The 20,943-nt window shown below is 40.1% G+C and overlaps 4 protein-coding genes across 10 annotated transcripts in view; 2 read left to right on the plus strand and 2 right to left on the minus strand.

Annotated features, from left to right (window-relative positions):
- Positions 1–155: 155 nt before the first annotated feature.
- Positions 156–8,485, minus strand: LOC1274441 (AP-1 complex subunit sigma-2). Of its 6 annotated transcripts, XM_061641708.1 has the most exons (6): positions 8,358–8,477; positions 7,962–8,140; positions 7,776–7,884; positions 7,550–7,687; positions 5,744–5,785; positions 4,128–5,398 (listed from the first exon to the last, which is right to left on the minus strand). In XM_061641708.1, the coding sequence occupies exons 1-5, from the start codon at positions 8,358–8,360 to the stop codon at positions 5,762–5,764; spliced, it is 453 nt and encodes a 150-aa protein (XP_061497692.1). In that variant the 5' UTR covers positions 8,361–8,477; the 3' UTR covers positions 4,128–5,398; positions 5,744–5,761. The 6 variants fall into 6 exon arrangements, with proteins under 6 accessions (XP_003436771.1, XP_313555.2, XP_061497692.1 ...); XM_003436723.2 differs by lacking the exons at positions 4,128–5,398; positions 5,744–5,785 and adding an exon at positions 156–1,113 and having other exon boundaries at positions 8,358–8,485; XM_313555.4 differs by lacking the exons at positions 4,128–5,398; positions 5,744–5,785 and adding an exon at positions 2,192–3,094.
- Positions 8,342–11,523, plus strand: LOC1274432 (zinc finger protein 624). Its single transcript, XM_313557.6, has 2 exons — positions 8,342–9,380; positions 9,451–11,523. The coding sequence occupies exons 1-2, from the start codon at positions 8,896–8,898 to the stop codon at positions 10,397–10,399; spliced, it is 1,434 nt and encodes a 477-aa protein (XP_313557.6). The 5' UTR covers positions 8,342–8,895; the 3' UTR covers positions 10,400–11,523.
- A 2,953-nt stretch (positions 11,524–14,476) lies between these two features.
- LOC1274434 (tubulin--tyrosine ligase-like protein 12) lies at positions 14,477–16,509 on the plus strand. The gene has a single exon (XM_313558.6). The coding sequence runs from the start codon at positions 14,593–14,595 to the stop codon at positions 16,456–16,458; it is 1,866 nt and encodes a 621-aa protein (XP_313558.5). The 5' UTR covers positions 14,477–14,592; the 3' UTR covers positions 16,459–16,509.
- Positions 16,510–17,941: 1,432 nt separating this feature from the next.
- LOC11175713 (uncharacterized) overlaps positions 17,942–20,943 on the minus strand; it is a 140,244-nt gene continuing 137,242 nt past the window's right edge. For both annotated transcript variants that reach the window (XM_061643084.1, XM_061643083.1), the window contains exon 9: positions 17,942–20,733. In XM_061643084.1, the coding sequence (XP_061499068.1) occupies positions 20,580–20,733 (154 nt within the window). In that variant the 3' untranslated portion in view covers positions 17,942–20,579. The remainder of the gene's footprint in view (positions 20,734–20,943) is intronic.

Below are 20,943 nucleotides of genomic sequence, written 5' to 3' on the forward strand. Positions count from 1 at the left end.
CAGCTTTTAATCGTATTTTTTATCCATTTTAGCATATTTATCCCATGAATGCTGAAACAAGGGTGATATTGTAGTAGAAGACATTGGCGAATAAATGTATGTCGTAGATATTTCTCAATATGCCAAACATTGCCAGACGGTAATGAACCGTATGATTTACGTCCTAAACTAGCTTCTAATTTTATTAGAAATCGCATATTTTTCTTTTGTTCAATAAGTAGTGCGTATGAGGAATAAGTTCTCACTATTACGTTAAACAAACATCTTGGTCAACGGACATAAATCTACAATCTATAAATGCTATGTGTATGTGTAGGTAGGTCGGTCTTACGCAATCAACTGAACGTGATCTTGCGATCCTTTATGCGATCCTCTCTATAATTACAGCAATTTCCGCGCATACCTGTTCCGTCTACGAAGCAAACTGTGTAAACTGTGATTCGGCATGGCATGCGTAAGGGAAAAGCACGCACGTGTGATCGTACGCAGCTGCGCAGATTGCACATTTCCCACTGTATCCCCCTGCCCCCCACGTTGTGTGAGAGGATAAATAATAATGCCGATGGAAATGTTGACGAATATATCTTACACATGTTTAAGTACAAGTAGAGTGGAAGGGAATTGGGATCGATGAATTCATTCCACATCCTCTCATTGTTTTACTCCATACATCGAGAAAGCTCGTTTGGGTAGCGCAGCGTAGTTACGGTGTCTGATGAAAGTGTCGTATCGTTTTTAATCATTAATAATACAACAAAATGCCGTTGGATAAATCGTTTAATTTTAGGATGCTTTCGTTCGAAAGGTACGAAATGTAAATGAAATGTAAAACGTTACGTTAAACAAAATATATGATATGTTGTGCGGGACAAATCGAGTGCGCATGTTGCGTGGCTCCCTACGGAAACGGAGAATTGTTTAAAACCGCGAATCCGCGAGAGGATGGAATTATCGCCTAAAAATGAAATGTTTGCACATGAAACGAAACTACTACACGGTAAATTATAATTCGTTGCGAGCTTTGGCTAGCGAAAGGATACGCCTTGTTCCACCGACACCGGCCGCCGTCTATCCGAGCCCATGATCCTCGAAGAATCCTTGTGGCGTTTCGTCCTACGAAGAAGATACGAGTGAATTAATTTTGCTGTACAACCCAGTTCAGTTCAAAGTGGCTAAATGTTACATCATGTAGTTTGTCTATAGATTTTTTTTTCCATTTTCACATTTGTTTGCGTTTTGTTTTTGTTCTTTTTTTTTTCTTTAAGAGAGAGCCTCATTGATAATAAAAATCACTGAATCGAGTACGAAGAGCGTAAAGCAATGTAATAATTGTTAAAAATAGAGAAGGAGACAACACGAATGCTTGCAAAACGTTAGTTTGTTAAAATATGTATCAAATTGAGGCAAATCAAAACGAACGGTACGAAAATAGTTAACATGTGGATTAATCAAAGTGTGTAAAAGTGAATGAAAAACTAAGAAATCATAGAAGAAACCTAGTCCCAATCACGTCAAGTGCCGTCAAGAATGGTGCAAACATACTGAATGGTAAATGGTTCAAATACAGTTACTAACAGACCAGCGTCACACAAGCAAACACAACATAACTAATGACTGTTTGTTAAAGCAGTTGCCTTATTGGATGGAACTAGTGAGTTTTGCTTTGTTAAAGATTGGTTGATATACTCGGGACAGGCTGCTGGGATCTTTTTTAAACAGTTTTCTGCTTGTTATTTGTTAGTGTGCTGCTGTTGCTGCATTTGCTTAGTACATGAGACGCCGTGCGGGTTTTGCATTCCGTCGTTCTCGAAGGTAAAACAGGATTAGAACAACGATCAGCAAACGAAACATTGGAATCGGATGTGAAAAGTCACACACACAAAAACACACAAAAATAAAACATGCACAGGAAGGGGGACACATACACAAACATACAAACACATACACAGCTACGTACCTTGTCGGGAGGGAAGTTGAGTTTGTTTCAGTTTACTTTGTACCGAGGAGAGGTTGCGATTAGAGGCAGAACTCGAAGGGGTCACAAAACGGGAGAACAAAATGCACAATACAGTCACGTACGTAAAGTAGTCAATTGTGCAGTAGAACACAGCACGTGGGGTGGTTTTGGGGGTTTTGAACAATCGAACCAACGAAACGAAACGGAAAGGTCAGAAGAAATACAAATCAAGGGTTTTGTGCAGGGAAGTAAAGTTCACACCAGAATGTATTACCTTTAAGGCGAAAAATCATACACGAAGATATTGTTGAATGTTAAGTTCCTCTGTGCGAAATATGTAACGTTTTTTTGGACTTTGTTTAAATGCAACGATTGTCGATCGATCGTAAAGAGTTAAAAAAAAACACACTAATATTGAAATGCATAGCCGCAGAAGCCTAGTGCATTTGCTGTTTCCGAGTATGTGGTGCAGCTACTTTTCCACTAACCATGCTAGTATTTCTTAAAACGCATACAACTGTGCTTTTTTAAAAGTATTTTTCTTACTACGATTAGTGTTGTTATAAAACAGTGGTTTCATTAAAGGGAAAGAGGAAAAAATTGGAAAAATACAATCATTGAACATAAAAATTTACAAAGGGATATAAATCATTCCACCTAGAAGTATAGCCGGTTCTACTGTTGCAGCGTATATGAAACTGATCCATTGCACTATTACCCCACATTGCCACGTTAGAGAGCGATCGATAAACATCAAAGCTTTAATTTTATTAAATTCAAACGTTTGCTAAAGTTTGCTACACATTACAGCATTGCATGCTTTTCTAACAAAGTCTTGCTTTCCCAGGCAAAAGAAATGTGTAGCAAGATCCACTTAGAGTTCCGTGTGCGTGTCTCTGTGTGCAGCACCTAGCGTTGGTCTTAGTAATACTACTGGCTTTTGAACAAGAACACCAAGTCAATCGCAGAGACGAGCAAACGACAAGGGAATTGGAAGAAAAGTTCAATGTCTAGCAATATGTTTAAAATAATTTGTTCGTTTAGTAAGTGTAAAACAAGAGTGGGATGTTTCGCTGGAACAAGGCATTTGCTTCAGAGCAGTCCAATATCTCTTAAGGCACCGTCCGCCGCTTCATCCTGGACAAAAGGAAAATACAATATACAAGGAAGGAATTGTTGGTGTTTTTTTTCATTCTAGAGTCTAGCTAATAGATAGGAAGAATTGAAATAATAGCCTTAATTAAACAATTTCGCTGCTCAGGTCATAATTAGCACCATCAACACTAACCGAAAGAAACAGTGGTAAAGGGGGATAGTATATACAGCAAAAGGTGGTATTGCACGCGTGATGCAGTTCCTACTGAATGTGTTTGGTGACCCGTTTGGTTGCATTTATGTGCACAATATTTACATAGCGGAGAAATGTAAGCTTGGGATCTGGTTTCTGGTGTATTATTGTTTGGATCAGTGTTGACAGTGTGTTGTTCCATGTTTCGGGAAATGATGTGTTTGAAAGAATCAAAGAGAAAGAATTTATGCACCAATCGTGTTGGCGGTAGCTAGACATCGTTAACAGGGATTTCTTCTGAGTAGTGCACATCATGCTATAAAAGCTAAATCAGTATTGGAAAATAATACAAATGTATTGCAGCAATCAACACACAGGAAAATCCAAACCTTTTAGCCGTCGTGCCTTGTTATTGAGTAAAGTGTTTCACTGTTGAGAACAATACATCAGCCAACGTACAATATGAGACGGATAATAACGATATATCAATATAACATGCAACACTAAACTACTTAACAGATGCTACAGGCTAATGCGGCTTCGATGATTTAAAAACATGCGTTATAGAGTTGTTTTTTATATTCAATTAATCTAGCCGAATCGTAAATTAGTTTTTATTCTCAAAATATGATACAATACAGTAGAAATGTAGAGAAGTTTTAAAAGAAATATGAAGAAAAGTTTCGAAAGAGGAATAAGGGGTCCACAAAAAGGTTTAAACACCAGCAAAGGTAAACAATGGAAGAAAACAACATTATGGAAGGTATTATTGTCTCCAGAGAAAGCCACAACGGAACATGATCATTTGTTGGTGCGATGTGATAAGATAATCAACACAAGAAAGGGAAAAGAAGAAAGAACAGAAGGGAAAAGGGGAGAAAGTTTGCGTGTTGTGTGTATATTTTTCGTTTTTTTCTTCTTCTTTTCAGACATATGTATTGTAGATAAGTACTTAACTTGTTTGTTACATGTGTGTTGTGTATGTTGGGTTCTTGTTGTATTCGCTTTATATATTATGTGATACCAGAATTGCAGCAAGTTTGTCTAACTCTAAGAATTGAATAAAATGGTACAGTCAATCGTTTCCCATTTTATAGTCACTTAGTGGAAGCGTTTGCACATCAAAAGGAAAAACAAAATGCTGCAATGTGTATGTCACTGTTGGCCTATTTTACTTATGATATTGAATGTTAAGTCATGATAATGTTTTTTTTTCTGCATCACCCTCATTTTCATGGAAGGAATTTGTTCATGAAACGCTCCAAAAGAAATCCTCTCACTTTAAATAATGTAGATCAAATAATGTTTCTTTGTTTATGTTTTGCGTGGTAGTGTCTTGATCGACGAAACGTTTGAAACGTCCCAGTAGCCGAAAGAGTGAATGAGTTGAAAGCAACTAGAATTTAGTACAATAGGAAATAATCTTCATCATCTAAGACCTGCAACAGAAGTAGAAAGAAGTTGACGGCGATGTTCGCTAGGTGATTCAAGACGATACAAAGTCTTAACATAATGGCGTTACCCACGCAAGCGAAACGTAATCGAGAAGATGAAGGTTCGAATGATGATTTAAAGTGAAGTAGAAAATATACACCCATGGCCCAGCAGTTCCATGTCAGTTTTGAATTCCAAACACCACTCGTGTAAGCAATGCGTGTAATGCCTTCAAGTATGAAAATAACTATGCTAACAATTGTTCTACGAGTGAAACGGAATTATCGCATTCGATCGAGATAAAAGTAATTAAACGAGAAGAGAAGGAAACACGAAACATTAACGAGGAAGAACAATATCTTTCACAATGTAACTAACATAAAAAGAAGCTTTTCTGAAGCCAAATTTTAACCATTGCATATTTACAGCACTGATGAGTGTGGATGCACATTTGCTTCTGGCCAGTCCCGCTGCTTGCCATACTACCATCCTGCTTGTTGAACGAATGAAGGACCAGAACACTTGATTGAATAAAGCCGGCCCCTAAGCGATTGCCAACCGATCGATCTGTGTTTTACACTTTGCTTGCTTCACCGTTGCGCCAGAAAAAAAAAACATCATGATAATAGCAGAGAATGAACAATAAACACGATTATTCCTATTAAAGTTTTGCGTATGGTTCTTTCATTCACAATACATTAGCACTCCAGTTCCTTTTGCTGCATCATCATTGCGGTTAGTGTGCAAGGAGGAAACGGAAGAAAAAATAGTAAAAACGAAAAAAAAATGAAACTTTTGCTCCACATTCACACACAGCCTGGATAGATGTGGGTGTGTGTTATGTGTGTTTTGTGAATGGTGATATTTTTCAAAAGGGTTTTAAAACTTAGTCAGTACCATTCTCTACCGTAAAGCATTCTACAATGCAACCTAGCACCAACGCCAATATTGCTACGCAATTCAAAAGCAACTGCATGGTTCACAAGCAGAGCAATTAAAGCATTTGAATGAAATGCTAATTTACTTTAGAAGAAACTAGTCTAGCGTAAAACAATACTACCTACAGCAGCGAAGGACGATCATCAGTTAAGGTTTTCGTTCAAATCCTAATAATTGAAACGATGGCGGGACAAAAGAATTGGATAATAAATTATGAATGTCGATCGTTTATATTATCCATCGTGGATAACCGAATTCATTGCCATAGTATGAATTAGCGTAGTAGTAGTAGTAGTAGTAGTAGTAGTAGTAATACGTAGCACAATAACAGTTTTTGGTCTCAATATGTTCCAATTTTGTAAGATTAAAACATTTTCGTTGAAACCCCGTGAAAGAAAAGAGAAAGAGAGAGAAAGAGAGAGAGAGAAAGAAAAGAGAAGTGAAGGAAGAGATAAAAATATAGAATACATTTGCTGCACAATCCAAAATATTGTTGTTTTAAATCTCAGAACCTCCCGAAGCAGTACACCCCTTTAAGGTATTCGCAAAGAAGCGATGGCAAGCGCAAAGAAGCGTAATCAATAAATGTTACATATTTATGCATTGCAAATTTCAAAAGCATGAAATTATATAATGTTCATAATCAAATGAATGCACAACGGCAAACACACGAAAGGTAAACTGTGTTGTGGATTGTTGCTTCACATAAAAATAAAATACCGATTTCGATAATCATCGAAATTTAAATCGAAGGCAAAATAAACGGAACAATCTCCCTCCTGCGTACAAAAGTAAAAGTTGTACCTGTAACAGTTACGGTTATGTTTCATCCAACATGTAAAACAATACTTTTTTAAACGAAGGACATCATCACAATGATACGCATAAATAGGACGGAATTTTGACTAGCAAGACTAAACAACAAAAAACTACTAGCAAATTCTAAACCCACCCCATTGATCATATTAGTAACCCATTCCAAACATGCTTATTTTTTGTTTCGTATTTAAACACATGAACAAGACACTACTACACTAGCATACAAGATACAGGGACATACTAAGACAGACATGTTAAGAGGATCCTCTTTTTGCAGTTTAACAGAACACATTCCAGTACTTTCTCTAAAGGATGTTAAACATTTGGATGCGGTTATATGTGCTATTCTTAACGCTAATCCTCGTATATCTTAGACTAATGTGGATAATTCATGTATACGCTGGTTTTGTGTAAAAATGTCAAAAGCCTCTTTCTATATTTGCTGGGTTGGTAAAATATTGACTGCAGGATGGATGGTCCTTTAAAAAATAATAACGACCCAAGCGCAATATACTGTAGAAAGGCTGTTGAACGTTAAGTTAATCGCAAGATAATTGCAAAAATAAAACAAATCAAATTTATAACAAAATCAAAAACAAAGTATAAACAAAAAGGATTTTTTTGGCTCCAGGCAAGAAGGTAATTTGGCAATTAAATAAAATAACAAAAACAAACACAAGGACATTACACAACTAAAAGCACGCAAATCAACAATGACTTTAGAAAACTAAACCTTACTCAACCTAACCGACACACACATACAGACATAAAGGAGCGTTGGTAAAATAGGCATGAGTCGGCGAGAATAGCAGGCATAACATAGTAATCATATATGTAAAGCGTATTTTACGCAACGTTTAGCATCTGCACGTTGCAAACGGAGCGATGATGAGAGGGAGCCGCCATAGCGCGATTATGCTAAGCTTGATTAAGTTGTTTGTTTTTTTTTTTTTTTAACAAAAGTAAGGCATCGGTTCGGTTTGTGTCTGTGGTTTGCAGTAGCTTCTGTAACATGATGGTGGCAAGGGTCTCGATTTGATGACATCACTAATAGGGTCTCGCCTACTGTGTGTGTGAGCTTATATATCGTAAGAATCATCGGGTGTACTGACCTCTTGTAGCACATCTTGCGCCGCTATTGCCTTGAGGACATTCTTTTTCGACGTTTCCTGTATTTCACCTCCCACAAGCAGCTCGTCCAGTATGAAATAGGCCTTCTCGAAGTTGAAAATGATGTCCAATTCACACACCTAAAACAACGATTGTGGATAACGTGAGTGAAATGCTGCACTGTATGCGGCACTGTAAAACGTTTAAACCTCTAAAAACAGAACTTACACTGCCGAAGTACTTGTCCAACAGCTCGACATATCTGTGAATTACTTCCAGCGTTAGCAGTTCGTTATCATTCTGCTCGATAGCACAGCAAAAGTATAAGCTAGCGTATCTGTAGAGGGACGGGAACAGTTAATACCGTGTTTTATTGGCTACCTTTCGCAACCTTTCGGTGCTTCCGGTGCTTACCTTTTGTAAACAATAGTACAGTCTTTCCACTCCAGGAAGGAGCACATCTTGGGCTTGCGAGACAGGATTGTGGTGATCAGTTCGCGGGTGATCTTCTTCTTTACCTTGTCCGAGTGTGCAACGTACCATTTCTGTAGCCTAAGTTTGCCTTGTCGGCTGAACAGGAGCATGAACTGCAACTAAACGTTGGAAAAGCATTAACATTGATAACATTGGACACCGTCGCTGCGCTGCACTATTCGCTGAGAACATCCACATATCAACTGATGACGTCATAGATCCGCCGAACGGATCGGGTTCAACAAAGGCGACCAGGTGAGTGGTTTAGGAAGGAATTCGTCAATTGACCGCTCGTTTCAGCGATGAGAATTATTCGTAGACTGTGAAATAACTTACCATTATGTTTTAAACTATACAGATATCACACTCTTTCGTTCAAAACATGTACCAAACCCTACACGAAATGGATCTAGAAAAATAGTATGACAAGCTGACGAGCGACAAGATGACAGCGAGCAGAAAATTTTCCAGGGGTGGCAAAGCGAATTTCAAAAAAACGTAAACTGTACCAAATAATGTTTTAATAATTCTTTTTTTACAATTGATTCAAAACGTTACTCTTATATTCTTTCTCTTCAAATAATTTAACATCAATCATGAATTTTACTCATTTATAAGTGCATTTATTTTAGTTCGATGGACACGAGAGCTAGAGAAGGTAGCCGTACCAAGTGAAGTATTCGAGAGAAACAGCTAAACAGACCGCTGCTGACAGCGAAAAAAACAACTGAAACTTGAAAAAAAGAAAAAGGAAAACAAATTGTTGTAGACGACAATGAAGCAAAAGTTTACTGTAAAATGTGAAAAACTAACGCAAAATACATAATTTTGCCCCGTCATAGCGGCACATTGCACACCAAACAAACGAAGCGCAATGGATAGCGCACGGAAACAGGCGACCAGCACGGCGACGGCCACGAGTGATTCTAGCATGGCCCTTATCGATTTCAAGAAGATTTGTCGCATCTGCGGAAAATCGGAGGATACGCTCACCTCGGTACATTCCCGCTATCAGAACGATTTACGGGGCAAAATAGCTAAATATCTTAACATTGATGTCGAGGAAAATGACACACTTCCCACGAAAATTTGCTTTTGCTGTAAGGATATCATTACCAAGTGGCATGATTTGTTTGAGAAGTGCCGTGTGATGGACGAACGGTTTGCATCGATAGTGAAATCACGCGAAGAGCAACTTCACAAGGAATTGACGGTGGATGGTGAGAATGAAGAGTTCAACGAGAAGAATGTTCGATCATCGCTGGAAGATGGTGAATCTAATGGTATACTTGCCAGTACTGCTAATGCCCCAACACAGGAATCAGCTGCATCTCCTCCTGATCAACAATCAAAGAAAAGGTAGGAAGCATGCCACCGTCCCAACGTTGTTAATAATTTATGTTCATGTCCGTACTCTTGCTTATTTTAGTCAAAAATCTGCTGCAAAACCTAGAGCTGTTATTTGCACGTTTTGTCAAACGAATGCTACCACAAACGGTAACACACGATACGATTCTCAATCTGCGCTCGTGGATCATATGAAAGAGCAACACTGGGATCAGATATTTCATTGTGAACAGTGCGACAACTATCTGGATCGGGCTATCCTAATCGAGCACATGACGATGCACGCCCTGAGCATGCTTCAACCCGGCTCGGCTACTGAAGGAACGGAACAGGAGCCAGACAGCATGGCATCCGGCTCGGGGCTGGGAGAGGACGAACCGGAAGGCGAAATGGAAGAAGCCGAAGGTAGCCAGCAAACGACGGAGCTAAAATCGGGAGAGGGTAGCACGAACAAAGAGAACGACGAAAAAGATGTGGCTAGCGCTGCCCCAGATCCGATCAAAGCCGTGGAAGGGCGCAATCTGTACTGCTACATATGTGAAAAAACGCTCGGAAATCGTAGCGCCTATTCATACCACGTTAATCAGGTGCATCTAAACATCAAAAAGTTCGATTGCACATTCTGTGAGAAAAAGTTCGGCAACCAGCGACTGCTGAACAACCACATTGCCAATTTGCACTCGCGGGAACGAAACTTCGGCTGCACCGTGTGTGATAAGCGCTTCAAGACGAACGTCGCCCTGTACAACCACATGCGGGTGCATGACGATAAGCTGCAGTTCAGCTGCCGGTTTTGCGACAAAAAGTTTCGGTTCCGGAATCATCTGGTCAGCCACGAGCTGGTCCACCTGGATGAGCGGAGTTTCTCCTGCAACCAGTGCGAAAAGAAGTTCAACACGGCGGAATGTCTGCAGAAGCACAAACTAACGCACGTTACGACAGAACCATTCCAGTGTCCACTGTGCGGTTTTAGCACGAAGCAAAAGCGCTATCTGGTGCTGCATGCGAAGCGCATCCACATGGTGCGATAGATTACGGGCGGCCAAAACAACACCAACACAATCTGTGTGGGGAAGGAGCAACCGACGATACTCAGACTTGTTCGTATTAATACTCTCTATCCCAATGGTAAGTAGCAAGTAAATACAGTTTTTTGTTTTACGTTTAATAATGCCATACTGACAGGCAATAAGCGAACTAAGCCATACACGGCGGCCAACCCTTAGCACTTACGCAAAGGGGCTGATAAATATAGACAGGAAGCAGACGAACAGATGATCAGAATGAGCATTCAATACTCATGATCCAATTGATCATCGAAATTGAGCAACACATTCTCTTAGCTACCGGTGTACCTGAAAACAAAGAAAGAGAAAAGAGGAAAAAAACATTAGTACGTAAAATTTGAAATTGTAATCGTTTTAGTGGAATCGAAATCAAATAACGAATGATTGTGTGCTCATGACTGTAACGCAACTAGCAGCAGCATTAGCAGCAGCAGCAGCAGCAACAAAAAGAACAAAAAAAAACACTAAAACTAATTAAAATGTCGTAGTCAAAATCTAAACGAAATCTACTTCAATTCGAGCAAATTATCTAGCATATGCATACATCATCATCATGATAACATATTTAGTATGTCGAGTTGCCAGCCGTTACGTAGAACTGTTTGTCGCAGGAAAGCAGTCGGCACAGCAGGATATTTTGTTTTCAGCAACACATTAGCCCTATTTAGTGTTTAGCGCAAAACTTTAGCGAGCGTTATTGAGTTTTGAAACATGTTAAAACGTTTTAGTTGCATCCATACTAGGTTAGTTGCTTCGTTAAAGCGTTTAGGGAAAAGGCCTACAATTGCTACTGTTAATGGCAATGGTGGAATGTGCCACAAACATTGAACACATTGTTTCTTTGTTGGTTTTCTTATGTACACGTACGCGTTTCTTTCGACCTTCGAGAGCTGTATTGTACCGCCAGTATTTATTCCACGCCGGTGTTTTTTTTTTTTTTGCATTATTTATTAATTTATTTATTTATTTACGTCACCTATGCTTAGTGAATCGTTATTGTTAATCTGTAAGACCGCGTATTTATTCATCGGAGCCAATAAATTAAGTAGAACGTGCTAAGTTATTCACTGTCGTAGCGCAACAGCAAAGATGAATAGTGTTTTCATATCGCAATGATCCGAAATGCAGCATAATATTTTAGAAGATAATAATAGAATACATAAATTCTATTTTTTTACTCATTTAAATTTTATGACAGAAATAGATGAAATTTTGGATAATTCTAATCATTTGAAACCCATATTAGACGTTTATTATTGTAGTTGTTTTAAAATCTTATTATAGTCTTTCCCCAATATACGCGAGTTTTGGGTTCCCGAAGCTTCCGCGTAAATCGAATATTACGTCTTTCATCCAAAATACACGTGTTAAATAGGTATTTTGATTAAATTTGGCACATTTATAATCATAATCATTTATTTAATGGGAATCGTATGAGAAACTGTGATATTTCTGGATGTTAAACAAAAACGGTTAAAAAATGTTAGTAAAAAAGTTATAAAGTAAATACTTTAGAATATTGTAATTTACAGGGTTTCTCAAGCCAGATCAACATCGTAACACTATTTTTCGAACACGTTAAACGATTGTCAACATCGTACATACAATTCGAATCCGTAAACTCTTTTCGATTTGGTAACACTAGGTTTTGAACGCGTAAAATCCCAACTTGAATCTGGAAAATGTATAATGGGTGACAAGACAGCCAACACACCGGTTATTTTAGTGATTTTTTGATAACCCATAGCACCATAATAGTCAGTCATACTAGAAATTGAACCCATGATTGGAATGTTAAGTCGTACGAGTTGACGACTGTACCACGAGTCCAGCCGATAGTCAAACATACTGAAAAAGAAAGTGGACCACGATTGCTAATGTAATGGAAACACTAACATTTGTAAATAAGACAAAAATATGGAAGGGCTATAAACCGGGATAAGAATTGGAAACCTGTGCCAAAATAGTAACACGGTCATAAAAAGTATCAGTAAAAAGACATCAAAAGAGAGCAGAATTGCTTATCTACATGTTTGGATGAAAACATTTAAACGAGCCCTGCAGTCAGTATACACGTCTTAGGTTCTGTTGCGAAACTCTGTAACCGGGCCAAATTAACTAGTATTTATAAATTTACCTATGTCCAACTTGGTTATTGAAGTCTGCTCACCGTGCACCAGAGCGCAACCACATGTCACAAACCAGCAGAGTGACCAGAAATACCGATCTACAGTAGAACGTCGATTAAAGGGGGCGGATTAACCGGAGGGCGGCTTAACCGTGCGCATAAATGTGACAGCTGTTCAAACGTACAGCGAACATTTGCAGCGATAGTCAAGTGGGCAACCAGATTTTTGTGCAGCTCTAAAGTGTCTAGTGATATTTTCGAAATTCATTTTTGTTCATGAACAGGTGTTTAACCTATAGTTATTGATTAAAATAATAGTTTAATAACGATTAATCGATTTATTCAAGTTGGATTAATCATAAAACTAATAAAAAAAAAATTGTATGAAAATGACATTTCTTGGACCATTATCCGTGCAAATCGATTAACCGGCAACCGTCCGGTCCCGAGCTGCACGGATAATCGACGTTCTACTGTATCTGTATTCCTACCGATTTTTTTATATGCCTGCCGATGCACAGATGACCGCCCTAAAACTAATGATTTTCCATTTATCCTACCGAAAATAACTGATATTTGATTTTTCAGTCGTTTAAGCTTAGTCTGTGGCGCTTGGGATGCTGTTTCAAAGATCGCTTGCACAACTTTCACCCGCTGCGGGTTTCAAATTCCATACATTTTCAGAAAACGCACGCACGCCCGCATCAGCGATTACCGATGCCTTATCGCGCTGTGCGCTTCCCTTCACACGGACTTGGTGCACCCGAATTAAAAGAAAAACTTTAACACATCAAACTTGGTTTATAAATATTTTATCACTTTTACTGCAAATAAAAGCACATTTGAATGTATAGCTTCACACAATCTTGCTCCAAACCACACACATTATTTATAAAAGACGCACACTTTTTCATTCTCTTTGCTAGTGAGCGTTTCTACATACACCGAGAATGCAGCTGAGAAAATAACTGACAGCGTGCTTTGACAGCGACTGACAGCATTTTCGGTGATAGAATTCTCCTCGGCATGCAAAGAACGATGGAGCTGAGAAAAAATTGAATTGGCAGTTTATAGCGATCGATCAATTATAGTTTGCATTTTTGCCGTCTAATAATCGTAGAAATATTATTAAAAAGTAAAAGTAACTTTTTTTATTTCATTTTAGCGATTATAATGGATTTTTTGAACATAATTTTAAAAGTCTCATCTCGGCGCTTTTCAGAGCTTCTACACACACCAGCGTGAGAAACCGGTTGTCAATTCTCTCACAGCCATCTCTCAGCTGCAGACTCGGTGTATGTAGAAACGCTCAGTAAGGTAAAAAGAAATTAATCGTTAAAATAATTGATTAAATTTAACCGTAGAGTTGGCAACCAGATTTACACACGTAAGTTGGCAACCGGCATACCCGGGTATTCCACACGTTTTGATGCAAAAAATTAACGATTTTCATAGGTAAACAATGCTTTCTATATTTTAATGCTGTAAGCAAGTAATGCCGACCATATATTCTCTTGTATTTCATTTATTCATTAAGTTTTTTTCATTTTATTATAAAAATAACGGTCAAATTGAAATTTGGAATCGCTTTGAGAAACGTCATTCTCCATACAAAATGTATGGAATACCCGGGTATGCTGGTTAGCAAACTTACGTGGTAAAGTTAAAAAAATCAAAATAAAATACTTATAGGCTGTTTAAAATTACAACTTATGCACCAAAAAATCAGAAATTAAAAGTTGGGAGGCTACGAAAAATTTCAGGTCAATAAAAGCAATGAATCAAAAGTTATTGCAGTTTAAAGTTAAAAAAAATACCCGGGTATCCGGTTGCCAACTTAAAGGTTAAATGGTTGCGTTCTCATCAGTGCTCGTGCCGAAATCTGCCAAAATTTATCTGGCCACACTGGTCACAAACCAGCGCCGGTTTGTTTACAAGTGTCTGCCAACCACATTGCACGTTGCCGGGTTTTGATTGCTCGCTACTGTATCGAAAACACTAGAACGCAAGTTACACCGGAATAGTCACGATGGACTACGAAGCATTCGAAGCGGCGCACAAGCCTCAGCTCCAATCGTCCGGCGTGCCGGAACACTTCTGGCCAGAGCTGTACCGTAAGCTGTCCGAGCAGGCGTTCGATGCGGGACTATCCTTCTCCCTGCTCGCGGTGGACTATGGAGAGGAAACGAGAGCAGCGGAGGATCCCGTCTGGGCGCTGCAGGTATCGAAGGAAGGAGGGCTGAAGGCGAACGACCCAACGGAAATCTATCTGATCGACCATGCCTGGACTTTTCGAACGGATAACGCACGTCAGCTGCTAAACGCCCATCCGGAGCTGGTGAGCCGATTGGCGGTAATGATGGGACTGCAGCAGGACGACGATGTGCCACCGAATGCGTACATCCCTCGCATCCTGCAGGACATGTGGCGCTGGTGCAATATGTACTCGCTCAACGCGGATGGGCTGTCGGTCGAAAACCGTATGCCGATTTGGTACGTGATGGATGAGGTGGGCAGTGCAATTCTGCACAGCGATACGCCGAACTGCCGTGTCGTTCCGTTCATGCACATCCCGGAAGGTATCACGTACAGCTTACTCTTCCCAACGGAGGACATCGACGAGGGAGAAAACGTGTGTAGAGATTTCGTCGAAAATGTACCCTTAGGATCGAGGGAACGGGACGCACTGCTGCTGCCCTGGCGGTACGACTCGTTCGTGAAGGAGGACTTCTCCCAATCGGAACCCCCGAAGGAATACTTTTTGGCCGGTCACATTGAAGAATCCCTGCCAGATCCGGACGTTCCGCCACCGCTGATCGATGGCAATAGACCGCTGAAGGTTTACTCACAGTACGAGCTCGTCAACCAATACCTTACCGATCCATCGTACGAGCTTGTATCCGATCCGGCCGAGGCGGACATTCTCTGGATGACCAGTCACTTCAAGGAGTTTCGCGAGCTAAGCGAAAACAATCCCAATAAGTTCGTGAACCAATTCCCGTTCGAGAACGTGTTGACAATCAAGGATCTGTTGAGTATCGTCTGTCGCCGAGCGGCCCAGAAATCGGCAGCATCATCCGGTGATGGTGACGGAGATGAGGTGTCGTTGGCGTCCAACCCTCGCTGGCTGCCGGTAACGTACAACCTAAAGACGGAGCTGGTTCCCTTCGTTGCCTACTATCAGAATCGGGCACAGCGCGGCCTGGACAACCACTGGATTGTGAAGCCGTGGAATTTGGCCCGCACACTCGATACGCACATTACGGACAGTTTGACGCAGATGATGCGCCTCCAGCAAACGGGACCCAAGATCGCTCAGAAGTACATCGAGCATCCGGTGCTGTTTGAGCGGGCGGAGCTCGAGGCCAGCGTCAAGTTCGACGTCCGGTACGTGCTGCTGGTGAAAAGCGTTGACGAGCTGTGCGCCTACGTGTACACCAACTTCTTCCTGCGCTTTGCCAACAAACCCTTCCAGATGGATGATTTCGACGACTACGAGAAGCACTTCACCGTCATGAACTATGGTCAGTTTCAGCTGCGGCACATGAAGTGCGACGAGTTTGTTCAAACCTGGCACACCCAGTACCCGCAGCATCCCTGGGACCAGATCGAGACCGACATTTGCGAAATGCTGCGGGAGATGCTGCAGGGTGCCACGAAGGTGGGGCCACCGTGTGGCATTGGCGCGAGTGCCCAGTCGCGTGCCCTGTATGCCGTCGATTTGATGCTCGAGTGGACGGAGGCGGGCAGCAGAATTCAGCCGAAGCTGCTCGAGGTCAACTTTACGCCCGACTGCCAGCGGGCCTGCGAATACTATCCGGAGTTCTACAACGACGTGTTTAACTTGCTGTTCCTGGATCAGGAAAATTTGGACGTGTTCAGGCGTATTGTATAGAGCTGCGGAAAGAGACACCGAAATAAATGGATTGTTTTGCGCACGTGAAAATGAATCGCTTTCGCTGGATGAAAGAAGAGAAAAGAAACTTTCGCGCAAGGTGCAGGCGTTTCGGATCAGCGAAGGACCAGCAGAAAGGAGCGTGGCCGACCGTTTTGTGGTAACATTACAATTTTATTTCTGATGATGTTTATTCATTCATTTCATCCGTCCCAAATTCCAACTATAGTTCGTTACACAACTTCCGAAACAGCAAACGGAGATCATCAATCTCTTCTCCTGCTCGAGCCTAATTTACCTCTTTTCCACTTGGTGTGTTTCAATTTTGTTGCACAGTTTTATTACATTATTTTGCCTTATTTAGTGTTGCAACACTTATTTATTTTTAAAATCAGTTTCGTCTCGCAACATACACCAACTTTTTTTTCTTTTAATTTTAACAGTGTACATTTCCACAAGAACACACTGTTCATGTAGATTCAGCTCTCCTTCGACACGAACAATAATTAACACGCGTGCATAACGTGTGCTAGTTAAAGGGAAGGGGAAAGTCCTGCTCGTACCAGGGCGCGTGTTTCTAGCACTGTAGTAGTATTTTATTAGTAATAGTAGAAATAGTAGTAGTAGTAGCAGTAGTAGTAGTAGTAATAGTACAAGTAGTGTATTTGATATACACTACCTGCAGAATACAGTCATGAAAAATATTTTCATGAATAATTTCTCTGTTTTGCTTCGACAAACCGTGCTGCAACCAGGTGCAAGCATGTGAATGTAGTGAGTGGGTGAGTGTTTAGCTTTCCAGCAATAAGTTTTAAAACACGTAGATACTGTTCTCAGTGGTAAGTCTTAAATGCAGTTACAGTGAATCACATTGACATTATTCCCTTATTTCTTCAATTTACTTCCTTGAACCTGTTGCGACAAGAGCCAAATTAAAGTGTTTGTATGTGTTTGTTCATCAGCAAATTTTTTTTTGACAAACCTAGGTTATATTAAGCAGAGCAGGAACGTATGTTAAAACTGGGAAGAATAAACTAGTACCACCTATTTATTAACAAAACTCTTTCCTCCGATAAGTAAGAACGAGGAAGTAGATTTTTTGCTTTAAAATAAAGGAAGGAATTAAAAATTCATTTCTATTTGCATATATAAAATGCTCAATATAGAGATATAGCCTGCGGGAAGTAAATAAATAGTTTCATTTACATTTTATTTAAAAAAAGTTTCCATATTTTCCAGTGAAATTAAACATTAACAATGGTTGTACGGTACAGTACTAACCAATTGGATACGTTAACAGATCCCTAAAAAAACATTGCCGTACACACGAGAAATGAGCGATTTGCTCCTGACGGTATGCTTTCCGCACTGCAATAGCTTCCTCTTAAAGGTCATACGCTAAATTAATATTCACTTGTAACTGATTCCGCACTCTATGAGCAATGTTTTGAAATAGAAAATCGACACTGTTTTCGGGCGCCAATTGAGATTTATAAGATAGATTCCTTTATTGTTCACCTTTTCTGCTAAACATTATCATTTTTTTTCTGTTTGTGTTTAAACCCAATGATTCACAACACAGCAACTGTGCGGGTGTGATAAACGTTAGCTAAAACCATTTCCCGCGCCGCCGTAACTCTGAGCAATGCAGCCGTAAAAAAGCTCTTCCCTTTTCTTAATGTCTGTGAATGGTTAAAATTAACATTTTAACCGTACAACATAATTACGTGCATTAAATTGTAACAAACTCCTCCTAGCCTCTGCTTACAGGCGAGCGTGGACAGAAGTAGAAATAAAGCTGATAAATATACGCGCAACACGAACGCGGCGGCACTTAATAAACTATCGACATCGGATCGTAACGTTAGGCAACACCGGATAAATAATACTTAAAACTTATACAACTTGCAGCGTCCCTCCTACCAGGAGGAGGTGTGCACGACACTACTGTACAGGGTCGTTTTTTTCTCTCAATCCATTCATTTGATGAGGCGAACGTTTGCGAACTACTTATTATTCGCGCTTGTAGCAAACATTCACTTGCGCATATTCAAACACACACGCACGCGCACGCATACCCACAACCAGACACGTGACTTCCTTTTTAGTTTAGAATACTTTCTACGTTGTCTTACAAATACGATCGGTTTCCGCTTAAAATACAACGATCATCATGCATCTTCGTGCTGCAGTGCCGCGGTTTGCTTGTCCTCTTATCTTATCGCACTAACTGATCTTATATGCGCCTTATTGGGCGGCTTGTTAAACATCAACATTGAAACTCCTCGTTACACAACAGATAAAATGTTTATAATGTACAAATCTAAGGAAGTTGAGTTCCTTGTGTGTGCGTGTGTTTTTTCTCTCTCTCTCCCTCTCTTTCTCTGCATGCGAAGAGAGAAGGAAACAAACGTTTCGTTACTGCTTTTGAGAAGCAATTTACAATTTCCTATCGCAAGCCTATCTAAATGTATGTGTGTGTAATTTCGACATCTTTTCCCTCCTGTTATTGAACCACACTGTTCTTTTGAAGAGACAGCGCACGACACAGGACACAAGGACATTTATTTTAAACAGCAACAAGCCCACAAATACAATATTGCTCCCCTTCTTAACTCCTATACATGTGTGTGTATTATTATTAATTTTTTTTAGTTCTACTTTTCTCATCTCATCATCTCCTCTTTTGTCCCTTCTTTGCTCTCGACTCTTCCTTTGTTCTTCCGTCGCTTTGTTGTAGTACGCTTTTTCACCGTTTTGTTTTCTCCATTTTTCATTTCCTCGTGTATATAAATAGTTAAAAAAATTAAACGAATATTTCATGTTCAAGTTTCAACACGCATCATAATCTTTTTTTCACAATATTGTCTTCATTCTACTACGCTTGTACGTTTTTTTCCTTTTTTTTTTTGTTCAAAGATACCACTTCCCTCTCTGCCCTTTCAAGTTTTTTACTCAATTTTGGTACTTCTTCGTGCATGGCTGCACGTTTATTAATTGGGGTCTCTTCTTTCGATCTACTTTTAGGTATGCATTTTTGTTTGTTTGTTATGCACCTGAAAATGTGAGTTGCAGGCGAAAAGCTGAGAACCATGTGTTCGAAAGCTCGTCAGGAGAAGGTGTGTTCAAGAGAAACCGTTTGAGTTGATGTTGTCAGGGCCAGAAAAAAACAAGCAAAAATGCTTCTACACTTTATTGGTATTTTTAATATTGTGTCAAGCAACAGCGAAGTTCCGAAAAAAATGATAATTAAAATTCCTATACCCACCAATGCATGCATGCAAGATGTACGAGATAAAAGAAAACTAGAGTTACGCTTTTGTCAAAAGCTTTTACCGGCGTTTTTGCTACAAAAGCTCACCCAACAATTATCAATTCGAGCGTGTTGTGTTACGCAAATTTGATAAACTATTTAGAACACAATTGTTATAACAATGGTCGAAATTAAGAATTTACTCTAGCAGATTTGATGAGATAGGTTGTTTTTGAGTTGTAAAGATGGTTTTACTATTCAGTGCATTTGCTTGCCGGTACAGATCTGTTGTTCTTTTACATGTGGTTTGTGTATCGATAAGCCCATAACTATGCAACAGCTATACAGCCCTTGCAATAACATGTTACATGAATATGATCCATGACTCTCAGTTGGTTTGGGATCATTTTTCGAAGGTGATAAGCGTTAACAGCGAAAGAGTGAGAGAGAGAGAAAGTGTGAGAAGAGACAGATAAAGAGAGAGAGAGAGAGTGATGAGCAAGTGTTTGATAGCGCGCCAAGAGACAAGAGTCGAGAAGATATAAAGACATCATAACAGATGAAATCGGAATAACGCATCCGCATGGTGAAGTGCTAGCGAATCGCGGTTACACTGAGACTGGGTCTGACTGTAATTCCTCCCATCCCTCCCATCAATTTGTTCACTAAAAGCACACATAAACACACACACCACAACACATCCACGTGTCGACGACCAGCGTGTGTTCTACCACCGCTTCGGGCCGTTATAATCCTACCCAAAATCCTTTCCTGCTATCCGGCTATTCCGGCTGAAATCTAGCCTTCGATTTCCAAGCCCCACGAAGTGAGCGGCGTACGGCAGAACCATAAATCGTGACTCTAGTTATTATTTACGGGATAAACTTTTCGTCGAAGTTTTCTCGATGTGGATCAGTATGCTGTTCGTGGTACCGAACGTGGAGACGCGAATGTCAAACTTGCCATCCATTCCGAGGCTGCTTGTCATCAGGCGCGCATTTTCGATCGTCGAGTCGGATAATCTAGAGAGAGAGGGGGCAACAGGAGGGTGTAGAGGAAGAGAAAAAATGGAAGCAAAAGGGGTATTAGAAAATTGAAACTTCGGTACGGTAAGAAATGAGTAAAGTCTGCGTAATATTGAGACGACACTTTTGAGAAGTGAGGGAAAACGGCATGAGCATTTTTCGAGCGCGAAAACGACCGGAAAGCTCACCGAGTGTAGGTGTGGCTCA

The sequence above is a fragment of the Anopheles gambiae genome, chromosome 2 (assembly GCF_943734735.2).
Source record: "Anopheles gambiae chromosome 2, idAnoGambNW_F1_1, whole genome shotgun sequence".
Taxonomy (NCBI): domain Eukaryota; kingdom Metazoa; phylum Arthropoda; class Insecta; order Diptera; family Culicidae; genus Anopheles; species Anopheles gambiae.